This window comes from Strongylocentrotus purpuratus, unplaced genomic scaffold (assembly GCF_000002235.5).
Source record: "Strongylocentrotus purpuratus isolate Spur 01 unplaced genomic scaffold, Spur_5.0 spur5_scaffold_2, whole genome shotgun sequence".
Classification (NCBI taxonomy): domain Eukaryota; kingdom Metazoa; phylum Echinodermata; class Echinoidea; order Camarodonta; family Strongylocentrotidae; genus Strongylocentrotus; species Strongylocentrotus purpuratus.
Window position 1 is genome coordinate 25,580,909 of NW_022145605.1, and position 12,387 is coordinate 25,593,295.

Below are 12,387 nucleotides of genomic sequence, written 5' to 3' on the forward strand. Positions count from 1 at the left end.
CCTGGTTGTTTGTTGGATGGGTGCTGAGCGGAGGATGCGTTGTAGTCGGTGAGATGTCTTGCCGATGTAGGGAAGTACGATGGTGGCGGTAGGCTTGGTATCAGGTTGGGTTCCAGTGGTGATGTTGTTGGTCTTGTGGTAGGAAGTTCGGGTGTTGATTTTCCTTCTTGGGTACTGGTTGATGGAAGTGAGTGCGTGCGTGATGTGCTTGAGTTCTTGCTGGAGATGTGCTTTGTCACTGAGTTGGTGGGCTCGTCTGATGAGTGAGTTGGAGACTGATTGGTGGACTGACGGATGGTGGTGAGATCGGAAATTGGAGAAACCGGCCGCGATTTCGACACCCGACTCAAAGAACACAAGACCCACCACCGACGCAGCGACTGGGACAAGTCAGCCATCGTCAAGCACGCACAACAAGAGCTCCACCGCATTCACTGGGATAAAAGTCACCTCATCACCACCATCCGACATTGGCACACCCGAAGGGTCCGAGAAGCCATCGAGATCCACCAACACAACATCGTACCCCAAGACCCAGGCCTTCACATCAACAGCATCTGGCACCCAATCCTTCCACACCATTCTACTTCCGACCAATCTTCAACCAACTCCACAACCAGCACGCCAACCACCAACACGTCACCTATCCATCCATCCGACAGCCCAAACACCACCTGCAACCACCCAACCACTCCTACTCAAACAAGCACTACACGTTCTCAACTAGCCACTTCACCCACACAAGCACCGACCACGCCCACACCTCGCTACAACCTACGCCGACGCAACCGCCGACCAACACACACAGAGCGACACCACTAATAGCTATCCTCACCGCCGATCGATACACCCACTCATCAGCGGACACACCGCCCGCTACTCCGCCGACACCAACCACACGACGTCCGCACAATCGCCGCCCACTCGTTTCCCGCCAATTCACGCAACCGAGCGCCACCACCGACAGCTACCTGCCAACCCGCCGAGCCCGCCGGCCCAGTGCTTTCCCCCAAGTCCGCACTCACGCCATTATAAGGACCGCCGCACGCATAGCGAACACTCACTCCTGAAGACGGACAGTCAACCTGTCCGAAACGTCGAGTCTACTCTCCTGCTCCTGCTCTGCAACTCTACTCAACTCTCCAACTCAATCCAGTCTTCTACTCAAACCTCTCATCCTATCTACAACTTTCTGGTTTACAGTCCTTTTCAGGACTATACTCACTTCTGAAAGATACTCTTCCTTCCAACCTCCACTTTCTCGCCTTTCTATTTTCACTTCTATTTTCTATCCACTTTCCTTAGTCCTTCTAGGACTTTACACATGGTGTACCGTAAACCTCTACCGTGATTATTCATACCACCATGCAAACCTTCAAACATCATCCAAAATATATTATATTAAAAGTGTCATTTTTATTTTTGCTCGTTATCTTCCCTCCATCGCAAAATTTAAGAACAAACGTGCTATTGTGTACGTGGCTCATGCTGAGTGTCATGAAATGAACTTGGGATTAGGGTGATGCAAAATTTGTTTCCTTCTTTTTTTTTTAAAGGTTGAAAAATGATGGCAGGATGATTACCCCAAATTTGCTCCAGGCTCCATTCTTTGAAAAAAACAGGGTTAGGGTTAAGGCTGCTATCAAATTTTGGGATAATTTCAGCTTTAAGGGTTAGGAAAATTAGGATTATGTAATAATGCTTGGTCCAGTATTAAAGGTAGTACTCTTGGCATAGCCTACACAGCACGAATGACTCTACAATCCAAATAGTATATAAATAATACACAGCAGTGAGGGCATTAGTAGGAATTACCCACATAAGGTACCTTTGGAAGCAGGAACAGTCTAACACGCCCCATGGAGGTAGCCGAGGGTGTTTGGACTGTTTTGAGTGAGGGTAATTTTACTAATGCAAAAACAAAATGATGTGTATTATTTGTTTATAAGATTATGTTTTATTTGTTTTATAAAATTATGTTTTATAACATGATTTTACTAATGACCAGTCACTATCCAAATTAGGCGTTAGGCAAAATAAATGCCTGGTCACGTGTATGCTTTTAACCAATCATTTGATTAGGATCGATCCACGTCATCATCTTATATCATACAATAACTCTTGCATTATATCTCAAGGACTTTCTTCATGCAACTATTAATCAAAGTATATGATGTACTGTTAAACAAATCCAACATTTCAAATGGGGAGCGGGGGGTGGGGGAGGCAGACAATTATATTGTGCTAATTTAAGGGAAACCATGCATTCTCCTAGGGAACACAGCCCCTAGTAAGAGAGTATTGTATATACATATATCTACTAACCACGTCGAACAAGTTGCGGTTTATTGGTAGAGGAGAAAGTTGCTGGTCCTCATAACGCCAGAAGTTTGACAAGACAGCTGTCTTGAGGCCTTCACTACGTACACACTGGACTGCGTCAATCATCTCAGGAAATGGCTCTGAGATGTGTGATTCAAAGAACCCAAGAAAGTCACTGAAGTCACAGTCTATGCCAAGCTGTTTAAAGATAACAAATAGCAGATGTTTAATTAATTTATATATTTATTTATATTTTCTTTATAAAAAGCAGAGTAGTCCCATTCAAGCCGTAAGGCCTGCTTTACAAGGGAGCCCTGCTGTCACAAACAAATTACATTTCAAATATCTTACAATACACATACAAATACACAAAATATACAATAATTAAAAAAAACATAATATAAACAAACTATAAAACATTTTATACAAATAGGAAATTAAATGAAAATGGAAGAGAAGAGAGAGTAAACGAAAGAGAGAGAGAGAGAGAGAGAGAGAGAGAGAGAGAGAGAGAGAAGGACCTTCTCAGTTAATGACCTTCTCAGTTCTGAGCAGTAGGCAATCTTGTAAAAATTCTGATAAAGTCTACTACGAGTCAGAACGGTGTTAATAACTTGTACTCTTTCACACAAAGTTACATGTACTGTCCTTCTGGCTCTCAGCTGACAATATTGTCTACATTCATATCATTTTTTTGAACAAGAGCAATTAATTCTTCATGAAATTTAAAATGTGATCAAAGTGTGAAGTCAGTAGTCATAGAAACAATGTTTGTATCAGGATGAAAAGTGAGAAAAGGCATAATTAAAAGCCTGCCTCTCACTATGCTACTTCTAATACGTGTACTAACATGAATCACTAACTGAGTGGCACTGTAAGGGTTAACATACTACGCTGAATCTTCCAGTTTTTAAAAATTACAATGTTCAATTCAATCTAAATCAATTCAATTAGTACTACTTCTATTACCAAAAATCAAGTTTAGCATGGCTCTTCGCTTTCCTGGGCAAGGACTATAAAGACAACTGTCCATTCATCTTTTAACTAGTAAAAGGGGGGGGGGGGGTCCTTCATATGAAGAAAAGAACTACACCCTCTATATGTGTAGATACAGAAGAATGACTGCTCTCTTGTAAAAGTAGGGTAATTATGACACAGGGTGCAGAAGTTGGAGGTTAAGAAAAAGTTCTTCCTTTCCCAGCCGGAGAGCAATAATAATGAAGAAATCATTATAAACTACCAAATCAGGGTATTATTGAAGTACACCATTATTTCATACTGGTACTTACTATTTCTTTGCCTTCTTTTGTAAATGCTTGGCCGAATCTTTCAGCTGAGATACGACCTCTTTCTAGCCGTCTGAATGAACCTGTTTTTCCTGCAGCTACAATCAGGTCCTTCACTGTACCTATAGGTACACCTTTCATTCTTTCATAATCTGAATAAAGAAAAAAAAAGGAGGTTGATAGTAAAAACAATGAGTGGGTGCTTGCCTTCAAATCAAGCTTTAGGATGAAAAAGAAATGTCGCTTGAATTGGTGATCGATGCATAAACAAAAGCCAAACAATGGAAGAGTAATTGCTAGGTGAAATCTCATTCAAGCCTTGCAAAGAAAGTTACTTCCATAGTCTTCTGTAGTCTTGACACAACATTAACATGTGTCTTCATCATAATAGCTCAAAATATTTGTTGATGAGTAAAAATTGGCAACAAGTATTTGACAACATAATACACAGATCTCATCTCGATCAGAAATGTCAATAATCAATTATTTTATCGTTCACTTAGCGGAATTCATGAAATCTAAGTTGGAAACTGCTTATGCCTTCAAGTAAAGTTGAAGCGCAAATGCTGTGCAAATGCCGCTTACACTGGCGAGCCTGAGCCCGTATAAGCCTGCGGTTTCTGTGCATTTGTTCAAACAATGTTTGAAGTCTGAAAATTTGATTGAAGAAATAACTTTTCAATTCATTATCGTTTCATACATTTAAATGATTTTCATATTAGAGTCTTTTTAAGCACTTTATATGTTTGCCCGGTATATTTCTTTTAGAAATATAGGCCACATTAAATGTAGTCTAGATTCTATTTTTTTCCTTTTTCGGGGTATCCACGTTTACCGTATCTGTCATAAATTGTCGTAATTGCATGTTGCTTTGAGGTGGAATCACTCAGCAATGGAGTGGGATTATCTCAGGTTTTATGGCTTAAAATCATTCTGAGAATGAATTTTTTCCAATGATATATATTTTAAAGTAAATATCTGAAAGAGTAAACTAGTTGTAAGTTAAAATCGACCATCACATTTAGATACTTAAGAAATAGACAATTCTTATGGTTACCTGCAAATATAGGGTATGGCTTTGGTACCAATACTCCACCCAGGTCAAATATAACAGCTCTTGTCTTGTGTCTGACTGTTGGTTGGCTTAGCTGCCTGTGTCTACTACCAAGCATAGTCTTCCATTGTACAGCATGGCACCATCTATGCCCAACTCCACTCCTTAATAAGCTCTGCATGATTCTGAGATATAAGACAATCAAATTTAGTGAATCAATGCATTCGATATAAAATTCTCACTGATTCTAGTTATACATCAAATGATTTCTGTATACTTCTAATTGCATAATGTGGATCATCATCTCTCGAATAAGATTTGAATTGTAAATGCTGTGTAATTGGTGTATGCATGACTTGGATACCTTCAGAGTCCAGAGCGAGAGATGTATTACCAACACTGTAAAGGCACACAGTGCAATTGATTGTTAACTCAACTTTGCACGATCTGTGTTTGCTGCACCAAATTCAGTACAAGCACACCACAGTGTTAGCATACAGCCTGAAAAAGTTAAAGAAGTCACACAAATTAATAAAAACAAAACATAGCAAATAAAATTCCCCTCTTCCCTAGCTAATAAACTTTCAACAATATTCTCACCTACATGTACCGCAATCTTCAATGATCCTGTGACAGGATATTTTAATACCCGGTAACTTGTGTATTCAGAGTGCCTTGGCAAGAGCTAAAATGAAAAATGCTCTGGCTAGTACGTGTCCTAATGCAAATAAAGCAGGTCACTTCTCATTCGATAATTATAAGCACAATTGTTAAGGGTCCAAAGGTCAGGAACCTTCAACCAATAAGGAATTTAAGGAGCTACCAGCTAAAAACAACCTATAGGTTACAAACCAGAAACAAAACATACATTGTGGAAATCCCAGGCCATCGCGACTAAGGTGTGGAATTTTGGACAAGCAAAACATTTATCCCTCCACTTTATTTAAAATACTAAGCTCATGAATTAAAGGAACAATCACACCCTTCATCAAGAGACACGTAAAAATGGGCTCCATTACATGCAGTCATGGTTGGAAAGCATACCAGTTCTTGAACAGCCGAGGATACCAAACACCATACTGTGGAACATAAACACAGCACCAAAGAGCTCTAAATACTGACACTAGGAGACATGTTGAATTCAAAAATCGAGGTGCATTGAGGGTTCCTGACAGTTGGTCAAAAAAATACTTCTGCAAACTGAATGAATCATACAGTTCTCCAATTTTAATGCACATCTAGATGTGAGGTGATTTGAAGAAACAGTGTAGTACGGGAGAAGGCTGACAGGATCATAGAATTCTTTGCTCTTATCCAAGAGACATGATATACATTAGTCAAGAATCCATTCTCTATTTGTTGCTTTTCCTTTTCCGAAAGAGAGGAGCCTACCCTACCCAAATCAGAGGCTAACGAACGAAAGAGAGAAGCCGACCCTACCCAAAATCAGAGGCTAATGAACGAAAGAGACAGAATTTTTGGCCTTCTTCCCACCAGACCGTGTATGGGCCTGGGGACACTCCAGCAAAGCATCAATGCTAATGCGTATTGACCTCCAGCGCTGTATAATTGCTGAGAGGTAGCAATTGCACTCATTACACACAATTGCACACTAATGCATGTGTACACAATGAATACTACATGTAAGTGGTTGATCTGCAAGTTTGACAGTAGTGATTCTTCACAATTTTGATGTATTTGGATGCCCCTGTGGATGTATTATAAGCACTAGAAAATTTAGCCCCTAAAACACTTCTGCATTCGAGAAAAATTGGATCTGAATTTACCGGTGCTCCCTGTAAATTTTGATAAATTTCAAATGGCGCCTACGGCTGTACAATGGTAGCTGCGACCATGAAAATCTCAGAATATGTAGTTGTGATAAATAATTTTCAAACAGGAATAGCTAATCGGTCGATTTTAGTCAAGAAACATTGTTTTGTAGCTCAATTAATATCTTGACCTTGAGAGGGAGCTATACAACATAAAGAGTTTATTATTTACAATTTCATAACTTTAGACTCGTTTTCGACCGCGACAACGATCACTTAATATTGTAGGATCGCATATGCTTCCAATATGTTCATTTGAACCATATCCATGACCCCATACCAACACTTTGTATTACCTTTAAAGGTACTATGTCCCATTTGCAGGCCCAAAAAATGAAAAGGTTAAATTCCAACGGCATTTGAAAGATAATACTAATTTAGAACTGCCCTAAAGAAGGTGGGGCTTGAAAAAGTGTTCAAATGGGAAAATAAGGACTTTTAGAGTTGTCAAATCGACTTAGGAGCTACAGAGCCAATAAGTAACAGTCTTGATTTTCAGACCATTGTACCGAATGGTCTTACGTTTTATGCTGCGCAAAGATTCAATCAGTTTAATTTTGGCCATCACAAGAAGTGGGTTATTGATGTAGACAAATGCTCATGTACCCTTTACAGCTCATTTCATGTATGTTATTACTAGAGAAGAAAAAAGCCAGTCAGTCACTCAATAGTGTCTGACAGTGAAGTCTAGCAAGTAAATGGGTTTCCTAATTCCTTGCATAATTTGAATATTAGGACACTGCTAACGTTTAAATTTTACAGATAGGACATACGTGACATATTCATAATTCCTGCAAAGTTCTACAGAATTTGAGGTTGGCTGCAAAAGGGACATAGTACCTTTAAAGCCAAGGTAATGCAAAGTTTTTGGAAATTTTGAAAATTGGATGCATACATGTAGTAATTCTTTATAATTTGATATGAATACCCCTGTGGTTGTATTATAAACCCTAGAAAATTTAGCCTCTAAAACACTTCTGCTTCTACTTCTGCTTTCAAGAAAAATGTCAAATAGCGCCTAATTTATTAAGCATTACTCTCCATTAGGATATTAAAGGCCATGCATTCCATGGCAGCTGCGGCCATGAAAATCTCAGAATATGCAATTTTGATATATAATTTCCAAACAGGAATAGCAAATAGGTCGATTGTAGTCAAGAAACAATGTTTTAAGGTTAAAGTAATATCAGTCTTGAGAGGATATGAAGCCTGAAGGGTTTATTATTTATAATTTCATCACTTTACTTCGATTTCAACCGCGACAACGATCATGGAATATTGTCAAATCGCATATGCTTACAATATGTTTATTTGAACCAAATTCAAGACCCCATACCAATTTGAGTTTTGTACAGTGGTGTTTGAAATGTTGAGAATCAATCTAGAGAGCTTGAAATAGAGCAGAGGTTGTGCACGGACTGGATATAGGTCTATAGGTCTATACTATAGGCCTTATCACTCCAGCAAAGCTAGCATAGAGAGTATACTAATGCGTATTGACATCTAACACTGTCCTACGTGTTAATAGGCAGCATTTGAATACATGAATAGTCAATACACTCATAACACAAAGATGCACACAATCATGCCGATGCAGCTGATCGGTAAGTTTGACGGTAGAGACTCACAATTTGAATTTTTAAATTATTCTTTCTAACATCAGAAAGTTGAAAAAATTATATTTTACTGCTATTTAGGTATCAACAAATGTCACTAAAGTACCGATTTTGAGTGAAATCAATTGAGTTTTGTACAGAGGTGTTTGAAATGTTGAGAATCAATAGCACAGCTTTTCATACACAGCCAGGATAGTAATGCAGCTATGGCCTAATGCAGCTCGATCTATAATCACTATGTACGTGGGCGCCGTGTACATGTGTGCCTGGGGAAGGTTGAGACGCGGGGGTTGACAAATGACAGTTTTATTAAAGAATGACCCATACGTACCAGACGGTTACTTCTGTCTTACTACTTGGGCGGTTTGGGCAAAATCTGGAGAATTACCGTAACACTAAACAGCTAGGTCTACAAGTACAATCCAGAGAAACGTAGACGGAGAAAGAGAGTGGCAAACTGGCAATGCGCGGGCCGCTGTACGTACTCTTGTTTACTCACGGATGGCCATGGCTAGGCCTATAGTCTGCAAGCACAGACTCTGGTCAGTCGTAAAAGTGAGTCTGCACTATAAGACTAACATAGGCCATGTGCTGTAGCTGCTCCTGACCAATTTCCGTAGAGATCAGTGCTCCTGACATATTGGCACAACCAGTAGGTAGCTGGGCTAGGCTTCTCTCAAGGCACAATTATTTTTTGATAAAATGTCAAATTAGGGTCTGTGCTTGTAGACTAGGCTAGGCCTAGGTTGTAGGCAAATTCGAGAAACCGATTATCAAGACGTTTCTTATTTCTTTGCTGTTGGTGTGAATAAAAGGGCATATTAAATCGTGGCACAATCCACTCAAATACAAAATTAGGTGCTAGTTCAGAAGTCTATCCAGACTTTGACCCGTGGAGACACCCTACTCAAACAAATTTCGTTAAAGCAGACACCGGGGAGACTCACATATTAGGAAATACGGGGGTGTGCCGCTCTAATGCACTTTTTCACAAAAAATCCCCAAACATGGGTCCCACATTTAAAAAAATACAATTTTTTTTTTCAAGTAAAATGCCCCCAAATGGCCATGAATAATGAATAGGGTTCTGACCCCCCCCCCCCCCCGCCAATCCGGGGTCGGAGGGACCACATGCGTGTTCCCAAAATGTCCGGTAAAGGGGTATAGTATTTTTCACGCACCAAAGTCCGGCTCGTACTGTAGTACGCAAAAATCCGGCCCATATTGCATGACTTTACAGTTTACACACCGGACTAAGGGTGGGGGGGGGGGGGGGTTCAAAAGGAGGGAACATGCATACCCGTATTCTAAATAATACTGAGTGGGGGGGGGGGGTTGAGGCTTGAGGCTTGAGCGGCACAGCGGCACACCCCCGTCCAAACCAAACCTGAGTAACCTCCCCCACCCCGGGCCCCCTCACCCCCTGAACTAATAAATAAGTATCTGTCTATTTGTTTACACCAGCTGAGTTATTTTTTATTTTCCTTTTGTTAAAAAATACAAACCATTTTTACTCCTTAACTATGCTGATTTGGTTTCAGGATGGGGGGGGGGGGGTTCGGGACGAAAATGCATTCCCCCCCCCCCCCCACTTTTTCGTTTGGGGGCGACTGCCCCCTACCCCCCCCCCCCCCCCCACCGCCCGCACTTCCGGCGCCGCTGGGTGGGAGTCTACCTACCCGCGGCTGCCCCCTGATAATAAAGGGAAATATTGATAGGAAACTATGTTCTATGCCAGAGGAAAGCAGACAATCAGAGAAGTGTAAAGTTGAAAGTTTGAATGAATCCGAACAATGAGTGAACAAGTTGTGAATTTTAAGGTATGGGCTTTTCAAATTGGCTGAATCTGTAGTTGTCACTGTGATGTACATTATAATGGCGGACAACTTTCCCATTATTTTGTTTCAACAGATTAATTCAATTACTATAAAGGAAATCTCAAAACATGCATGACTCTGAAGGGTCTTTTTTCTTTATAACAGAGGACCTATCCTTTACCCAAGGGAGCGGGCACCCTTGACTAGGAAAAAAACCCATAAATTTATGATATTTTTGTACACGATAAATGGGAGACTGAGTTATCTGCGACTTCATCACCATCCACTTGGACCAAACTGCCAATTTGAGATTCGCATAGACTTGTAGTGATCTCATATTTCAAACTCATAACTGATTTATTTTAAACTTACGCCTTTCATTTTTATCTTATTATTTCGTTTTTTACACAAATCAAATTATTACAATTGACGGTTGGATTGCCCTCTCGTGAGTTTTAAATCCCGTCTGCACTAGTTTGGCCAGGGGGATTAGACCTCCCTGCAAGGTCACGGACAGGTGGTTATCTCATCAAATCAGCTCTCAACTAACTTAGGAAAAAGGGGTCATGGGGGACCAACAGGCACCGATTAGCCATTGCTTGTTATATAGATGGCGCCAATTAGCTGTAAACAGTGCAGTACGTGGGCTTTAATGTAATGAGCGATCGCTGCATTAACGTGTGGCAGGAATTTCAAGAATAGTAACAACACGCCACCTGGTTTATAATGTTATTCTAAATCAATATCTTTATTTGATAACAAGAAATATAGATATAATTATGCGTAAATGTAGAGTAATATGATATTCATAATTTAACTCTCCGTAGAAAGTGTACGAGAATTTTATAATATGTAAACGCCCATGCGAACTGTAGGTGTAAAAATAGGTGTAACATTTTAGTCAAATTGTCTAGCATTCAAACAAACAAGCAATAAAGGCATACAGCAAAACAAAACAAACACCACCCCCATAAACAAAAAATTATCCAGGGGGGGGGGTGGAGCGTCTTTAAAAGAAGAGCACTTTCTTGAAAATAGTGGCACCTACAAAGGGAAACCTCAAGGGGAAAATATTTATATTTAAGACATTGGTATTACCCATATTAATTCGATTACGCGGCGGGCTGTCACTTTCCCGAATGACATCTCCCTGAAAACATTTCAACAAACTTCTATGTCATGTAGCATAATATTAGCGAATTACTACCCAAGTGCCCTTCCGAACGTTGATCTAATAAAAGAAAAAACCCTGACCTGTTTGTCGATTAATCCATACTCTCTCTCTCTCTCTCTCTCTCTCTCTCTCTCTCCCCTCTTTTCTCTATATTCTCTTTCATATCATAATCTCTTATTGTTCCTGGCTTACAACGTGAATGTGACTCCTCTCAACATTGTGAGAAATAAGGACAAATTCGTCTTCATTAGTTGTTTGAATATTTTTATTTTGAGAGATTAAGATCACTGTAATCCCATTGTTACACCCATGTCATACATAATAGGAAAGACACATAAAACAAAGACAACCTATTGCAATAGGCCTGAATATCAAGTTTCCTGTTACTAAACTTTGCGAGTGATGCTGGATTAAGCTAGAGAGCACAAATTAGAGTTTGCCTATCGCATTTTCATAATTAGATTTATCACCTCAATAACACGAAATGACGGTTCCCCGAATATGTGCTTTACAAATATGTACGAATTTTTTTCATTTTTAATTATAATTATGATTAAGTTATGATAAAACATCGATAATTCTCAGTTTCGTTTTTTCTGGGACGCACTGTATAGTGGCATAGAACATTGACGTCCTGAAGAAATCTATCGTGAAATGTGTTACACCCCAATGCATTTTGTTTTACATTGTCTTAAGAAGGCCAGGATTGTTTCTGTGTATAAGAAAGGTAATGACAAATTACAGGCCTACATCTACTTGTTCTACTTTATCTAACATATTCGAAAAACTAGTTTATAATCGTTTAATGTCCCTTTTTTTAAATATACAGCGAGTCCCAGAAAAAAAAGAAACCGAAAATGAACGATGTTTTATCATAACTTAGTCACATTTATAATTACTAAATGACACATATTTGGAAAGCATATAGATCCTCCTCTTTCATTATTTTGATGCAATTCATATGATGCATATTTCACGCATGAGTAACAATGAAAAAATCTACATAACAATAGAATATATTAACGAACCAGACAGAGCCGGTTAGGACTTGTCTGCAAAGCCAAACAGGCATGGGGGGGGGGGGGGGGGGGGGGGGGGGGGTGGGGGGGGGGGGGGGGGGGGATATCCCCCAAATATTTCAGGTTGGGGGGGGGGGGGAGGGGGTGGCCTGTACAATCACCCCCCCCCCCCAATAATTCACCATAAAAAAAAATGAAGAGAAAAATTAATGATGAGAGCCCGATGAGATTAGTTAATGGTTATTACTCGCAAGGTGACCATCAATA

General features: G+C 39.9%; 1 protein-coding gene across 4 annotated transcripts in view; it reads right to left on the reverse strand.

Annotated features, from left to right (window-relative positions):
• Positions 1-8,542, reverse strand: part of LOC588060 (acyl-CoA dehydrogenase family member 10) — a 28,828-nt gene extending 20,286 nt beyond the window's left edge. For 2 of the 4 annotated variants that reach the window (XM_030992074.1, XM_030992076.1), the window contains exons 1-4: positions 8,442-8,542; positions 4,666-4,847; positions 3,612-3,760; positions 2,326-2,520 (exon numbers count right to left, since the gene is read on the reverse strand). In XM_030992074.1, the coding sequence (XP_030847934.1) occupies positions 2,326-2,520; positions 3,612-3,760; positions 4,666-4,843 (522 nt within the window). In that variant the 5' untranslated portion in view covers positions 4,844-4,847; positions 8,442-8,542. Of the gene's footprint in view, positions 1-2,325; positions 2,521-3,611; positions 3,761-4,665; positions 4,848-5,262; positions 6,059-8,441 lie in introns of those variants that run through there. The other 2 variants (XM_030992075.1, XM_030992077.1) reach the window with 2 other exon arrangements.
• Positions 8,543-12,387: the final 3,845 nt, after the last annotated feature.